We start from the raw sequence: 16,463 nt of genomic DNA, 5'->3' as shown, positions 1-16,463 counted from the left end.
CAGCTAAGAAAGAGCTGCCAGTTACAACTGGGTCCTGCCAGCCTCTTTGCCTCTGGGGTCTTCTGCTCACCACACCAAGGTCAGCTGAGGCCATTTGCACGCTCTGGCACCAGTCCCAGCTCCAATCAAACCCTGAAGGTCTGTGAACACACAGCTTAAGCTCTTCTCCCATATCAGATCACCTCCCACGACGGAGTGCCGAGGGAGAACCCCCCCTCCATGGAGCACTGACGCGCAGGGACTGTGGCGTCTCTCTACTCCCTAGGACAAGCCCTGCAGGCTGCTGTTTCACATCGCGTACAAATTGGGACTCTCAGTTTCACATACCGTCCTTAGCTTCTGTAGCTAGTGAGCTGAGATTCAGATTTCAAAATCCACGTTCATTCTCCCTACCACACTACGTCTCCGGAAGCCACAGTTTGGCTTCTCATAATGCTCAGATCTCCTAATTCCCTCAGCAAGCTGGGGTCCGAGAGTCCCAGCCTCCCCACCCAAAATAGAACAGTTTCAGGTATTGTGCTGGTGATTTCTGCCATTGCTGATGATTTTTTTTTTTTTTTAAGATTTATTCTTAAGCAATCTCTATACCCAATGTGGGGCTGGAACTCACAACCCCGGGATCAAGAGTAGCAGGCTCTTCTGACTGAGCCAGCCAGGCGTCTTGATGAACTCCTTCTGTTAGTGTCTGACACTCATGTTTCACACCGTTTGCCAGTTGTCTCTTAAGTGAAAGTCATTGTAAAAAAAAAAAGGCAGGGAAGTTCACCTCTTATAAAGCCGGCAAGCTTAAAAATACAGAGATATATTGTTGCTATTTTTGTGGGAAGGTCACAGGAGTCAAATACATCATTGCCGTGTGAGCTTATGGTGCCCCCTGGATGGACTGATTCCTATGGGACGACTGTTAGGTTCCCAAAGTTCCTCGGGGGAAGGAGGAAGTGCTGCCCTGAAGAGAAATCCTTCGGTTTTTCTAACTGTGCTATAAACCCGCAGAGCAAGGACAAGACCCGTTCTTTCTGCTGGGCCTGCAGCTCCGAGCAGGGTCTCTGCAGTCCATGCTCATGACCCTAAGTAAATGACAAGTGTTTCGTTCTAAATATGAATTAACTCCTGGAGGGGAGACCACCTGGCCAAGCCAGCCCCACTCAAAGGAGCAGGAGTGAGTTCTGTCACAGCCACAGTGTGCCATACGTGCGGCAGGTGAGGGGAAAACAAAATTTGGAACCTGATCTTTCTAAAACCAACAGGACAATGCGTGGCTAAATATAGGCTGGCTGTCCTAAAACAGATACATACACAACCCAGAAAACCCCACAAAGTGGTAACAGTTCCTCCCACCCTTCAAGAACAGTTTACATTGGGATCCTGGAGCTATCCGTTCGTGCTTCTGACCCAAAGAAGAATGACCGACCGCCAACCGCCGTGGTGTGTTTATCGAACACCTTGTTCTCAACCAGACCTTTGCTAAGCACAGAGCATTGCACTAAACACTGTCAGAGAAACAGAAATGGGCCAGATCCTGGCTTCTACCAGCTCTCCGTCCCCTTCCATGTGACAGACTTGTGAGCCCCCGATGGAGAATACCCCACAGAACGAGGTACTGTGAAAGGTTTAAAGGAAGGCTTGATTCATTCTAACTGGAGACCTGATGGAAAGCCTGGCATTTGCTCTAACGTGAGGGGCCCCGGGGCAGACGAGGTTATGTAAGGGTGTGTGACCAGAGACTGTGACATGCCTCTCAGCTACAGTCACTCTCTTTCCCCTGCGCCCTTCACACAATCGATTTCTGCTAAAGTATGCTGAAAGATCCTCTGTGTCAAGGTCGGGATGTTCTGACTTGGCTCACAGAGCCCGGGAGGGTGGGGGTGGGGGGTGTTCTTTCTCAGATCCTTTCCTGGAAGGGGGATCGCATGGGCAGCCTAGTCCCCAAAAGGTCTCCCAGGGGCTCATGTTACTGCCTGTCTCTGCCTCCCCTTTTTTCTTCCTCTCCTTTATAGTTTCTATAAACACTAGGAGATGTATTTTTGAGCTTGGGGAATTATTTATACTAGTCTTTAGTAGTTCGATCCAGCAAATGTTTACTTACCATGCAAATGTAACATAATAAACTCATAGCAAAATACCAATCCTGCCATCCAGTGTCCTGGTGATCAGATCCCCTGACTTGATTGCCCCTCCCCTCCCCCACACATTATGGAGACTACGTCTTCATTCACACTGATAGATACTGATAAATCTTTCCTGCAGCGCAGGGGAAGGACCCCCACACTAGGAGCTCTGAATTGTTACTGCAGGATTGAGGTCTGACCTACTGTGTGGCTTTGGACAAGTAGCCTCACCTTTCTGGGCCACAGTGTCTCCAACCCGAAACGAGAAGCTTTGGGAATGTGGGAAGGACGGCAGTGATGAATAGCAGTTAGACTCCGGGCCCCTTCCAGTTGCCGTATTATGTGAGTTATTGTGTCGAGTGAAGCTCTTTTGTGCTTGGCTTTAAATTTGTGAAAAATTCCTCTAATTAGGATGTGTGTCAGACGATTTTGAGGATTATTCATTTTTAAGTGATTTCTTGTGGTTGTGAGTTAAAATGACCTCGAGCTCTCGATCCGGTCTTGCCCACAGCCCCTGTCAGCATGCATTTGTTTTTCGACCTCTGCACCCTCTGGTCCTTGTTTCTCGGTCAGCTTTCTGCAGGGACGACTTACTCCATAGAATCCTACACCCTTCTGTTTTCAAAAGTCTTTCATTGATCGTCTTTTCCCTGTTGGAACCCTTAGAATGTTACCGCCATTCCACTTCTGGGTGTCAAGCCAGCAAGCATTTACTGAGTATTTAATAATTACTGTTTACCCATATTCCATCTCATCAGATCCTCGAAAGAACCTTGGAAGGTGGGTGTTCTCTTCAGCATTTGGCAGCATGAAAAAGGAGGTGCAGAGAGAGTAAAAGTTTTTCGTGAGGCCCTGTAGTAGGGTAGCGTCAGAACCCGTGTTTCTGAACCCACGTCAAGGCTCGTTCTGTTACTAGTTGTGCCTCTTGGAGTTAGCTGTAGGCAGATGATGTGAAAAGCCAGTGAGAAACAAGGGTGGTTTCCGGTATATAATTTTGATGACCCAAAAAACGATTTTTGGAAGAATTTGTTATTTCATTTGGCTTTTCAGGCTTGCTTTGCCCCTGATTTTTCAGTTGACCCCCAACCCTTCTACCCCTGCCCTGGGTTTAAGACGCAGAGATTGTAAAAAGCCAAACCAGTGGATCTTATCTAAATCCCTGTGTGAATATGACTCATTAGGGCTCATGCCGAACTGCTCTCTCATGTTTCCCAAAGGTGGCTTTGACGTGCATCCCCAGTCTCATCCCAGTCCTTACTTTTTTGAGCAGAGAAAGCGAGGCCCAGGAAGGTGAAACGGCATTCCCGGGGCCACTCAGCCAGTTGACAGCAGAGCGTGGCCTAGACCCCCGTTCTGTTACTTGATTCTGCCTCCCATAAAGCTAACACCGTTCACCACATAGGGATCTATGGGAACTCTTTTCTCTACATGGATGGAAAGAATTGGCTTTGGAAGAAAGTGAGATCTGTTTCCCATGGGCTCTGCCATTTTCTAGCTGTGTGACCCCAGAGCTCATTATTACCTTCCTGAGCTTCAGTTTCTTCGTCCAAAAAAGAAGGGGGGAAAATGGAAATAATACCTGCCTCACAGAGTAGACTAGAGTCATGTAGTACGTGCTTAATAAATGGTAGCTGTGATTATTATAGTCCGTAGTGTCCTTTTTGTTCTCCTTCCATATATAACATCGTACAGGGTATAGTTGGGACAGAAACAGAGGCAACAGTGACCTTCCAAGCGCTCACTGTTGCTCGGAAAGCAACTCCATACCTATTGGCCAATGTCAAGGTCTCAGCAGTTCCCTGTGTACTAAGGAATAGGAGCAGTAAGAACAGCAGGCACTGTGCTAAATGCTTTATATGTATGATCTCAAACCTTTGCAGCAGCCCTGGAAAATTATGTATTTTCCCCATTGAACAGGTGAAGATCAAAGAGGTTTGTGTAACCTGTCCAAGGCCGTAAAGCGAGGAGTTAGCAGAAGCAGGTTCTGAATCCAGCCTGGGCTCCAGCATGTGCTTTGGTCTACCACTTCATGGGTTCTGACACCCACTGAGGCTTGGGGTGGGGATTTAGGGGGAAAGGATAAAGATAAAAAGGGCATTGAGATAAGGGAGCCAGTCATTATTTGGCCAGTCATCTTTTCCAGAAACTCCCGCCAACCGCCCCTTTCCTGCTCCTGTTATCACTAGCCAGTTGATGGCTGGGCTGGGCTGGGCTGGGCTGGGCTGGGCCCCTCTACTAAAATCCTTCAGAGCTTTCCTGTTCTAGAGTTTTGCAAGAAGGTGGGCGGAGTGTTTGTGTGCTGGGCAGGCTTCCCAGGGGTGATTGTGGAAAGGAAGGGGAGTGATTTTTAGGGCCCTAAAAAGAAGCCAGGGAGAAGAGGAAAAAATAAAACCCTGTTTAAAAGAAAACAAATTTGACTCAAGTGTTTTCTGGCATTATCTTAAGTCTAGACTTGGAGATGGAAGCCCAGGCCAGAAGTCTGGAAACGTCCATTTTCTACTTGCTGTATTACTGCCCTTCCTAATGACCCAAGACACATCATTACAACAGCCTTGTGGCCACATACCAAAAACAGCCCAGCCACACATCACGTAATGTCCTTTTTCGTTCTTTTCTTCCCTCAAGGGGTACCCAGGCAATAAAAACAAATCCTATGCACGTTTCATGTGAGTGTATGCATTTGTTTTCACACCAATATCTCCTTCACCTTTTACACCTTGGGTCTTTTGACCCCAAGGAGTTCTTGCTGTTTTGTTTTGCTGAAATTCCCACTGCCTTGCTATGACTGTGGAGCAAAGCCCAGGACGGTGGGGTTGGAGGAGGTGCAGGGAACTGAAGGTAGGAAAGGGAGGCTGTCTCTTACTCAATCTCCTTTGGTAAGGACTTGGTATTTACTGAGTGTTCAGCATTCTCTTTAGAGAGGAAGGAAAGGTCAGACGTATTTAATTAGACCATTCTTCTCTTGCGCAGACTTAATACTTCGCGAAAGTGTTTATGCGTGTGTGTGTGTGTGTTTTTAAATTCACTTATGTATTACGACATTAAAGTGTACAAGTCATTGTTTTTTAGTATATTCACAGGTTTGTGTGTACCCACCACCTCCATCTAATGTTGGAACGTTTTCATTGCCTCAGAAAGAAACCCCATACTCATCAGTAGTCAGTCCCCATCCCCACTCCTCCATCCCACCCCCATCCCCAGGCAGCCACTGGTCTACTTGCCGTCTTCATGGATGTGCTGATTCTAGACATTTCATATAAATAAAATCATTACAATCTGTAGCCTTTAATCGCTGGCTTCTTTCACTTAGCATAGTGCTTTGACGATCCATGCATGTCGTAATATGGATCAGAACTTCACTCATTAGACGGCTGAGTAATAGTCCATTCTAGAACTACATCACATTGTTCATCCAGTCTCTACCTCTGCCGTCACACGGTCTTCTCCTTCTCTGGCTCTGTCTCTGTTTGCTGTTCTTATACGGATGCCCATCAGTGGATTAGGACCCACCCTATTCCAGTATGACCTCATTTTAACTAATAAGATCGCAAAGACCCTATTTTCAAACAAAGTCACATTCTGAGGTTCCATGTAGACATGAGTTTTGGGGGGACACTCTTCAATCCAGTATAGACCCTAAGGAATAATCACTTACATTCAGGTAGAAATCTTCTAAAGTAGCAAGCAGAAGTGAGATTTGGGCAAGGGTTAGCCCCAGAACAGCTTTGAAGGAATTTTTCTGAAACTGCAGGTCATTATGGAGCTGGCTGATTGCATAGACATGGCTTTGTATTTATAGAATGGAATTCCAAGTGGGCCCACCTCATTTTAACCCCTACTTCATCTTATTAGCAAACCTTGAAATCCCCTCTTATTTTGACCACAAGAAACAAGCATATTTGATTCTGTGCTAGTGAAAATTCTTTTAGTCACTCAGCAAGTATGTATTCAATACCCACAGTGAGCTGAGACTACTCTCGGCACCAGGAATACAGAAGTGCCGAGGACACATTTTGAGAACTTAAAACATGCCAAATTGTCTCAACCCTTTATGCATTTCATCCTTGTGACCACCCTGTGTCAACTTGTAAATTAGGAAACTGAGGCTCAGAGAAGTGAAATGGTTTCTCCAGCTCTGCAAGTAAACAGCCTGGGTCACAGATGTGATTCCACAGCCTGGACAGAGGACCCCATCCCTGAGAACAGGTCATTCCTCTTTTATACAGACCCACAGCCCAAAGCGTGCAGTGTAGGGGGCACGCAGGATGTGAGGGGTGACAGGCGGGGTAAGTAGATTGTGACAGAATGGCCTTTCTTGTCGGACTTGGGGACCTGGACTTGATTCTGGAGGTGGTGACGAATCAGCGATACGGAGGGACCATGACCTCTTGCTATGTATTTCATTTTTTTATTAATCAACACGTATTTATGGAGTTGTATCACACACTGGGCTTGATGCCAGGGATGACACTGTTACGGAAGAGATAGTGTCTCTGCCCTCGCTGAGTTTACAGCCAAATGTATGGAGTGAGGAAGGAGAAAGGTTAACTGTCTTCCCAAAATTCTGTTTGAAACACAAGGAAGGACTGGCTAGAAACAAGGTTGAAGGAATAAACAGGAAAATGGCTTTAAAAAGAGAGAGCTTTGCGGGTCATCCTGAGCGTGACAGGGATCTCCTGAAGACTTTGAAGCCAGGCGGCGACATAGTGGCGGGTGTGGTTGTTGAGAAGCAGAGCCCTAGAAAATGCCTAGGTTTCTGGCTGAGGACCGATGGCGTGGTGGCGCTGACGTACTTCACAGAGTGGGAGACCACAGGAGGGGGCTCGCTGAGTTTGACCTGCATGTGGGACATCTGAGTGGAGATGCCCAGCCCACAGAGGGTTCTAGGACAAGAGCCCAGGATAGAGAACTGAGCTGAAGATTGATTTTTGAGAGCCGTCCTCACCTGGCTGGGGAAGATTACCCCAGGGGAGTCTCCTGAGTGAGTGAAGCTATAGGAGGGTCTGGGTGGAACCCTGAAAATGCCCCCACTGAAGGCAAGGCAGGGGTGGAGGAGTCCAAAAAGACCACGGGAAAGGTGGAATTGCCCCAGAGGCTTTCTCGTTGCACCTTCCCTGTGTCTTCTCAGGCCGCAGCTGTGTCCGTCTCCGGCACCCTGCTTCTCCATCCCCGAGCATAAACCTTCCCCCCTCTGCCATTAGAGAGTTCATCTTGCACATCTAATGGAGTAATGAAGCCATTGATTCTGCTAACAAACATCCAGTTCACTACAAGACCTGTAATGGGAATTCATTTTGGAGGTCAATACAGCTGTCGATGGAACAGTTTTCCCCAGGGGCGCATGGCTCTCGCTGTCGGACGCTGGCAGAGCTGTTCTGCCTTGCATCAGAGAAGCCTGGAGAGTAATTAATCCGATAGAGCACTAACGAGCTCGTGATCCTGCCTAGGGCCATGAGAAGGGCAGGGACATAGGTCAGATAACAGCGAGTAGAAACAGAAGTGTGTCCCCTCTGAAAAGATTTGAACAGCCCTAGCAAGCCACCATCACCACCACTAAAACATCACACCCCACTAGCTGTCACATCACCAGAAGTTACATCTTTAAACCTTTATTTCTCTTGAACGAGAAGTTTCACTGTGGAATTATTGTATGCCGAATGAACATTTTTGCTTGTTCCACAAACGCAGACTAAGAACTCTCTGTGCACCTGGCCTTTATTGGGTAAATCCTGGAACCGTAGGCGTTAACGGCATCAGTCACTGTCTTAGAGACTCATGGGCTAGAGAAGGAGGCAGAGGGACAGTGGATACAATGAAGCATGGGCCAAGTGCTATTGGCAGCCAGAAAAACACCACATCCAGGAAGGTTTCAGAGAGAATATGATATCCATGCAGGGTCTTAAAGTCTGCAAATGAGTGCCAGTAGAGTAGAAGTGAAATCCAGGCGGAAGGAACAGCAGAAGCCCATAAGAAAGAGTCATAAAAGAGGCTGGTGTGCCTGGGGACTGATGAAGCTTCCGAATGCCTCGGTCCAGGAGGAGAAAAGCAGGAAGTAGGTGAGACTGTCAAAAAGGCCTTGTATGTTAGGCTCAGGAACTTGGACTAGGCTTAGAGAACCAGCCGAATGAGTAATGCCCTTGGCCTGGGGGGGGAGGGTAGCACTCTCAGCTGTGATCTGTCTTTAATACCTGCTTCTTTTCTAGCACAACAGAGGGAAGTCTAAGAGGAGAGTTAAGCGGAAAAAAAACCAACTCAGAATGGTGGGCACAAGAGTTGGGGAATGGGAACCATTGTTGTTCTTAAGAGGACTTGGAAGGGCAGGCAGGAGGAGCTGGGACCAGTCTTACAGGACAGTCTGCTCCAAATACATTTGTGCTTTTATCATTAATGCAGTAAGTCGCAGCCCAGGGTCTGACTTAATGAGTCTTCAGGAAGCAAAGCTCATGTAACAAAGCCAGCCTGAGCTTTGATGGAGGTGATGACAGCAGGAGCCTCCGAAGAGGAGGAAGGCAGTGGCACTTACATCTCTAAGGGCTGGCCTGGCGTGAGGGCCAGAGTCACACCCCCGCGCCATGGGCGGCCACCCTCCTGGGAGCTGGGTGAACAACATCAAGGTGGGGACAGGGAGCGGCTTCCAGGTGACTCCGGGAGCAGCGCTGAGGGACAGGGCATCTCCTGTCCACCAGGAGGCCACAGCCCTCCTCTCCCAGGGGCAGAGAAGGAGGAGCGGGTGTGTGACGGGGAGAGGAGGCTGCCGACTGTAGCTGGATCGTTGCCTCGGCTCTTAATATCTCTTCCTCCTCTGACAGCCCACTTGGGGATAAGGACACCTTTCTTCCTTTTTTGTTTCACAGACTCCCTGAGAAACCTCTCCTCCGCCAGTCACGGCCCCCGCTCTTCTCCAGCTGAGCTCAGCAGCTCCAGTCAGCACCTTCTCCGAGAGCGGAAGTCCTCAGCCCCGTCGCACTCCAGCCAGCCCACCCTGTTCACCTTTGAGCCCCCGGTGTCAAACCACATGCAGCCCGCCTTGTCCACCAGTGCGCCTCAGGAGTATCTCTACTTGCATCAGTGCGTCAGCCGGAGAGCGGAGAACGCCAGGTAGGAGACTGCCGGGAGCAGCGGTGCCTCGGGGGCCCACTCGGGACTCAGGAGCTTCCAGTCCTGTTTTTAATTTCAAAGACGAGGGAGTAAAACATTTTCTCAGACAAACAGATGCATTTATTAACAAAGCATCATTCTTTTGCCTAGGTAACCTTCACATGGTACTGGTGTCAGCTGTGCTGCTACAGAGTGGTGATCAGATTCCAGAGGAACCTCCCATTATCAGAAATCACGCTATAAAAATGTTTAATCTGGGGGGAAAAGGCATTAGGGACTAGAGTTTCAGAATTGGGAAAAAAAAAAAAACCTGTCAATTTACTTGTTGGCAATAAGAGTATAGCTATAAAGTCTTACAGTATTGAACAAATCCATATCTCACTTTTGCTGTAGAGCAGCCCTGTTCTGTGTGGTCGTGAACTATCCACAGGTGGCTATTTAAATTTGAATGGGTTCAAATAAGATAAACCTTAAATTGAAGTTCCTCAGTTGCACTGGCCACATTTCAAGTGCTCAGTCGCCACGTGTGGCTAGTGGCTACCCTCTCAGACAGCACAGGTAAGGAAACATTTCATCACCACGGAAGGTTCTAGAACAAGGACTCTCTGCTCTAGAATAATAGTCTATGTATTTCTGACACCACTAGTTCTCTCACAGGTGCCGAGCGTATACATATTTTTACTACCGTTTATTCTGGTTGTTAGGGTAACAAAAGCACAGAGGTGATGGGCTTTACCAGAGCTAGTCCCCAGTTGCTAATCCTGGCCAGCAGAGGACCAATCACGTGTCTCAGTTCATTTAGAAACACCGAATTTGTGTTATGAAAACTAAGGCAGGTAGAGAACTCACTGTATTATGTATTACATCATAGAACATTTTCAAACAGAATCTTACTCGAACCAGTCAAGTGCACTGAGAGACAGCCGATACAGATCATTCTGTCCGTCTCCTAGATGAGGACAGTGAGGCTCCCAGCTATGGCGTGACAGAGGCAGGACTAGAGCCCAGGGCTGCTCGGCTCCGGTCCTGCACTCCACACTGCGTCACCCTGCTGCCGGGACCATGACACGGCTCGCGCTGCCTGCGCTCTGTCTTAAGGTGGCCTCAAATACCCATTTTCCTGACGCCTCGGGATTCCTTTGTTTATGAACTTCCACGAGTTCAAACTCCATCAACTTAGACGGAAAGAGCTGAGCTCAGAAACAAGGTGGGATGAATGAGCCGAGATGACAGAATGAGTTCGCGGCCGCGCCGTAAACAGCCCCGATGCCCCTGGCTCCCACGCCGCCGGCAGGCAGGGTGCAGAGGCTAGAAGCGTGTACAGGCTTGGGAGTCCGGCAGGTGCGGGTCCAGATTCAGGTTCTGCCACTTTCTTTGTGATCTCAGGCCACTTACTGAACCTCGTTGAGCTTCCATTTCCTGACCTGTAGAATGGAAAGGGCTCCTCCTAAGGCTCCCTGATGAGCAGAGTGACAGAAGCACATCCGAGTACTTCTGAGCGTTTGTTCTCCTTGTGCCCCACCCCCACTTCACGTGACCTGGCCTCGGAGTAGAGAAGGTGAGGTCTTAAAATCATCATTCTCTTGAAAGTGGACTTTCTATTAATGCCTCTCACCCTTAAGGTGCCTATGAAATATCTAGGGATCTGGTTAAAATGCCGATTCTGAATCAGTAGGCCTGCAGCGGGTCCCGAGATCCTGCCTTTCTGCTCACTTCCAGGGCTTGCCTTCAGATCACACTTGAAGTAGAAGGCTTTATATAATACTAACAACTACCACCACCTCCACTCCCATGCGGCTGTGAGAGCAGCAGGGAACAGATGTGTAAATGTGTCTGCTTGAATTAGCAGTTAGGGCCCACTCTCTGCACCCCCTCCTCCTCGGTAAAGCCTCTGTTAATCTGCCTAGCTGAGACCCACATCTCTGAATTCCCACAGCAGTTTTTTATTCTCTCTCGCACGTTTGGCACGCTCTGCTTCATAGTGTGGACACTTATATTAATATATTACTGCCCTTCAAAGACAGGACCAAAGGCATATAGTAGGTACATAAAAAATATCCAAACGCATCTGTGTTACAGAGAGAGAGCATAACAGGGGAGACAAAACGGATCTGCAGTTGGGGAAGCAGCCTTAGTGTGGGGCCCTGAGCAAGCTGTGCTTTTCTCTGTGTCTTTGCTTTCACTTGTGGGGGTGTGGGAGCAGGGGAGTGAGGAGAAGGAGCCGGGAGATTTTTGGAAAAAATAAGTTCAAACAACATTAACAGAATTCCCAAGTGATGGAGGTTGGGAAGGAAGCTTTCTTCGGGCCAGAAACACCATATAATTTCTAGAGGTATTGGAGTAGTTTGCATGATACTAAACATACTGTAACAATTATAAACTCTGGGCACAACATAAAAAAACAACTGTTTGAAGGCACTGAAGAGCAATCACAAGGCAGGCAGAAACTGAAAGAGATTTAACTCTTAAACGGAGCTGGGGGGGGAAGGGGCGCCTGGGTGGCTCAGTGGATTAAGCATCCAAGTCTTGATTTCGGCTCAAGATCATGATCTCAGCCTCATGAGATCGAGTCCTGCATCAGTCTGCACACTGTGCGTGGAGCCTACTTAGGATTCTGTCTCCCTCTGCCCCTCCCCTGCTTGTGTGTGCTCTCTCTCTCTCTCAAAAAAAAAAAAGGTGCAAGTAGCATACAACGGTAAGTGTGTTAATTGCTTTAATCCACGGTATTAAGAGGTGAGGCTGGCTAGAGTGAAGAGATGGTGAAATTTAGGAGAGAGAGAAACTAAAAAATCAGTGGGGAGTGCCAGTCCCTGTGTGGTCGCAGCAGCACGCACAGGCTACCCCTCCCCCCAATTGCAAGTAAAAACTACGGACAAAATACGATTGCCCTGTAATCGTCTTGATTGTATAAAAATAAAATGAGGCAAATGATAAAGGGGAGCAAAACGTGGAGAGGGCACTGCTGGAGAGGTGAATCCTCTGTATCTCGTGGCATTGCCCTGGGCGGCGGGGCGGGGGGCCACTCACACAGCAGCGCGCTGGGGCAGACAGCTGAAACTGTGAGAGCAAGCCCATCTTTCTTGCTAGAGGAACCAGTGCAGTGCCCAGAGTGAAGAGAGCTGGAGAAGGGGTTTCCTGACTCTGAGAATGAAACCACACAAGTCTCGGGCTCACCGTGAGCTGCGCATGTGCGGGACAGACCTGACGAGCATCGCAAGGGCTTTGAGCGCTCAGCCGAGATCTGCACCACCACATACAGGAGGAGAGACGGAACTTGCAGCCTGAGTCTGACCACAGTGACAGCTGCAAAACAAAAACCTCAGCGCTCTCCAGAGGATTGTAACAGAACCCAGCATCTACGCAACATGATTAACAATACTAAGGATGTATAATCTAGAATTTCTCAGCATACGGAGAACCAGCTAAATGTAACTGGTCCTCAAGGGGAAGCCAGATGTCAACCCCGGCATGACCTGGTTGTTGGAGTTATCAGACCCAACTCGAAAAGCCTGTATTATAACCATATTCCATAAAAATGAATGTAAAGAAAAGAAAAACTATCAACCCACAAGTTTATATCCTGAAAAATTGTCCTTTAGGAATGAAAACAAGAGGTTGCCAAATGAAAGAAAAATAAGAGAATATCCGAGAGAGCTGATTTAAAGATGTGATAAGAGGTTCTTCAGGCTGAAGCAAAATAGTCCAGAAGGAAACTAAAACCTTCAAGAATGAAGGAAGAGCTGCAGAAATAGTAAATATCTGCATAATTTTCCCTCCTCAGTTCATTACTATATGTGACTGTTGAACGCAGATACTAAATGTTGCCTAGTGGGGTTTTCACCTGGTCCTCTCTTCAGCGTGAAGAGCTTCCTTATCATTTCTATATGAGTCCCCTTGTGACATGTTTTCCCAGTTTTCATTTATCTGGAAATAATCTATATTTCACCTTCATTTTTAAAAAAAGATTTCTTTAGTTATTTGAGACAGAGTGCCCGTGCGTGGAGGGGAGGGGCAGAGGGAGAGGGCGAGAGAAAATCTTGAGCAGACTCCCCACTGAGCACAGAGCCTGACATAGAACTCGATCTCACGACCCCGAGATCATGACCTGAGCCAAAACCAAGAGTCAGTCGCCTAACCTCCCGTATCACCCAGGTGCATCTCACCTTCATTTCTGGGAGATATCTTGCTGGATATAAAATTCTGGAATGATGGTTTTATTTTATTTTTTTTATTTTCTTTTGGCATTTTAAAGGATAACATTCTGTAGTCTTCTGCCATTCATTGTATGAGAGGGGAGCTGTTATTTTTATTGTTAGACTCCTATAGTAATGTATCTATCTTCCTCTGAATGTTTTTTTTTTCTCCTCTTTAAAAAAAATTGTGGTGAAATACACATAAAATTTATCATCTGAGCTATTTTTAAGTGTACAGGTCAGTTAGTGTTAAGTACTTTCACATTGTTATGTAACCAGTCTCTAAAACTGTTTTCATCTTGCAAAACTAAAACTCTCCACCCATTAAAAATTCCCCATTTCCCCTTTCTCCTACTTCCCAACACCTTCCTTTCTACTGTCTGTATGAATTTGACTTCTCTACGTAACTCATATAAATGGAATCATACAGTACTTGTCTTCGTGAGTGGCTTTTTTCACTTAGGATAATGTCTTTAGGGTTCATCCATGTTATAGCCTGTGTCAGAATGTCCTTCCTTTTTATGGCTGAATGCAGTTTCATTGCCTGTTTATGCCACATTTTGTCTATTTCATCCATTAATAGACACCTTGGTTGCTTCCACCTTTGGCTGTCGTGGATAACGCTGCTGTGAACCTGGGTGTACAGATACTCTTCAGGGAGTCAGCTTTCAGCTATTTGGGGTACATACCCAGAAGTAGAATTGCTGGATCCTCTGATAATTCTAATTTCAGTCTTTTGAGACACTGCTGTACTGTTTTTCATCGTGGCTGCACTATTTTAGAACTGTGAACAATGGTGACCATTTCTCCACATCCTTGCCAGTATTTGTTATTTTTTGGTAGTGCCATGCTAACAGCTGTGAGGTGGTATCTCACTATGGTTTGGGAGTTTTTCTGGTTTTTTGTTTGTTTGGGTTTTTTGGTTTGTTTCTGTTTCTGTTTTTGTTTTTATTTTTAAAGGTGGGGCAGGGCTGGGGGGGGGGGAGAATCCCAAGCAGGCTCCACACCCAGTGCAGAGTCAGACACGGGGCTCATTCTTACAACCCTCAGATCCTGACCTGAGCCGAAATCAGGAGTTGGTCACTTAACCGACTGAGCTCCCCTGGCACCCCTCGCTGTGGGTTATTTACTTTTCCATAACGATTAATGGATGTTCAGTGTCTTTTCAGTGTTTGTTAGCTGTTGTATCTCTTTGGGGAAATGTCTATGTAGGCCTCTCCCCATTTTTTTTTTATTTTTTTATTTTTATTTATTTTTTTTTAAAGATTTTATTTATTTATTTGACAGAGATAGAGACAGCCAGCGAGAGAGGGAACACAAGCAGGGGGAGCGGGAGAGGAAGAAGCAGGCTCATAGCAGAAGAGCCTGATGCGGGGCTCGATCCCAGATCGCCGGGATCACGCCCTGAGCCAAAGGCAGACGCTTAATCGCTATGCCACCCAGGCGCCCCCCCATTTTTTTTTTTTTTAATCTGGTTGGATGGTTGTTGTTGTTGGGTTGTAGAAGTTCTTTATATATTCTGGATATTAACACCTTGCCAAATATATGATTTACAGATATTTCCCCCATTCTGTAGATTGCCTTTCATTCTGCTGATTGTGTCCTTTGATGCACAATTTTATATTTTGATGCAGTCCAATATATCTATTTTTACTTTTGTTGCCTGTGCTTTTGGTGTCATATATTAAAAAGAAAATCATTCCCAAATCCACTGTCAGGAAGATTTTCCTCCTGTGTTTCTTCTCAGAGTTTATAGTTTCAGCATTTTGTTTAGGTCTTTGATCTATTTTTTAATTTTTTATATATGATGTAAAGTAAAAATCTAACTTCATTTTTGTGCATATGGATATCCAATTTTCCCAGCACCGTTTGTTGAAAAGATTGTCATTTCCCCATTGAATGGTCTGAGCATCTGTACTGAAAATCATTAGATCATATATGTGAAGGCTATTTCTGGGCTTTATATTCTGTTCCATTGGTCTATATGTCTTTGGGCCAGTACCACACTTTTTTTTTTTTTTTAAAGATTTTATTTATTTATTCGACAGAGATAGAGACAGCCAGCGAGAGAGGGAACACAAGCAGGGGGAGTGGGAGAGGAAGAAGCAGCTTCCCAGTGGAGAAGCCTGACGTGGGGCTCGATCCCAGAACTCCAGGATCACGCCCTGAGCCGAAGGCAGACGCTTAACCGCTGTGCCACCCAGGCGCCCCCCAGTACCACACTTTTAATTACTGTAGCTTTGTAATAATATGTTTTGACATCAGGGAAGTATGAGACTTCTCACTTTGTTTACAAGATTATTTTGGCTATTTGCACTTCTGTCTGTTTGCTGACTTTTATTCGTTGTTTTTCAGCAGTTTGACTCTGATATTCCCAGGTGTATTTTCTTGGTTGGGGCTTCATTTAGCTTTCTGATTCTATTTTTTGCTCTTTTTGATCAAGTACAACAAAATTTCTACCAATATTTCTTCTTCGAATTTTTTTTCTGCCCCATTCCATCTCTGCTTTCCTTCTATTCTTCACATTAGACCACTTAATACTGACCCATATATCACTGATACTACTCATTTTTTAAAAAATCTTATTTCCTCTCTGTGCTCATTTTGGATGACTTTTAATTGAATTTTAAGTTCTAGAATCCTCCCCCTTTCCCCCACCCCATACTTTTATTTACTTTTTTTTTTTTTTACAATTTTTGAGGTGTAATTAAAGTACAGTCAGTGTCAATACATATAAAGTTTCCTTGTCCCTTTGTAATTCATACTTCCCTCTACCCCATTCCTCAGGAACCACTGACAATATTTCTATCACTACATTAGTCATCATTTTCTAGAATTTTACTTGAGTGGACTCATATAGTAGTCACTGTTTTTACTTCTTTCACACAGCATAATGCTTTTGGGATTCACCCATGTTGTTACATGTATCATTAGTTGTTCCTTTTTATTGCTGAGTAGTAATTCAGTGTACCTTTATATCGCTACTTATTTATCCATTCCTATGCTGGTGGGCACCTGGGTCATTTCCAGTTTCAGCTGTTACAAATCAAGATGCATTTGTCCA

At 46.1% G+C, this 16,463-nt stretch overlaps 1 protein-coding gene across 1 annotated transcript in view; it reads left to right on the top strand.

The window, feature by feature from the left end:
* GAB2 (GRB2 associated binding protein 2) overlaps positions 1-16,463 on the top strand; it is a 183,653-nt gene that overhangs the window by 149,513 nt on the left and 17,677 nt on the right. Inside the window, exon 3 of the mRNA XM_045816267.2 lies at positions 8,963-9,206. Within this exon, the coding sequence (XP_045672223.2) occupies positions 8,963-9,206 (244 nt within the window). The remainder of the gene's footprint in view (positions 1-8,962; positions 9,207-16,463) is intronic.

Source organism: Ursus americanus, chromosome 16 (assembly GCF_024610735.1).
Source record: "Ursus americanus isolate L20-20 chromosome 16, mUrsAme1.1.p, whole genome shotgun sequence".
NCBI classification, from domain to species: Eukaryota; Metazoa; Chordata; class Mammalia; order Carnivora; family Ursidae; genus Ursus; species Ursus americanus.
The sequence above is the reverse complement of the archived record's forward strand: the minus strand, read 5'-3'. Positions and strand labels throughout refer to the sequence as shown.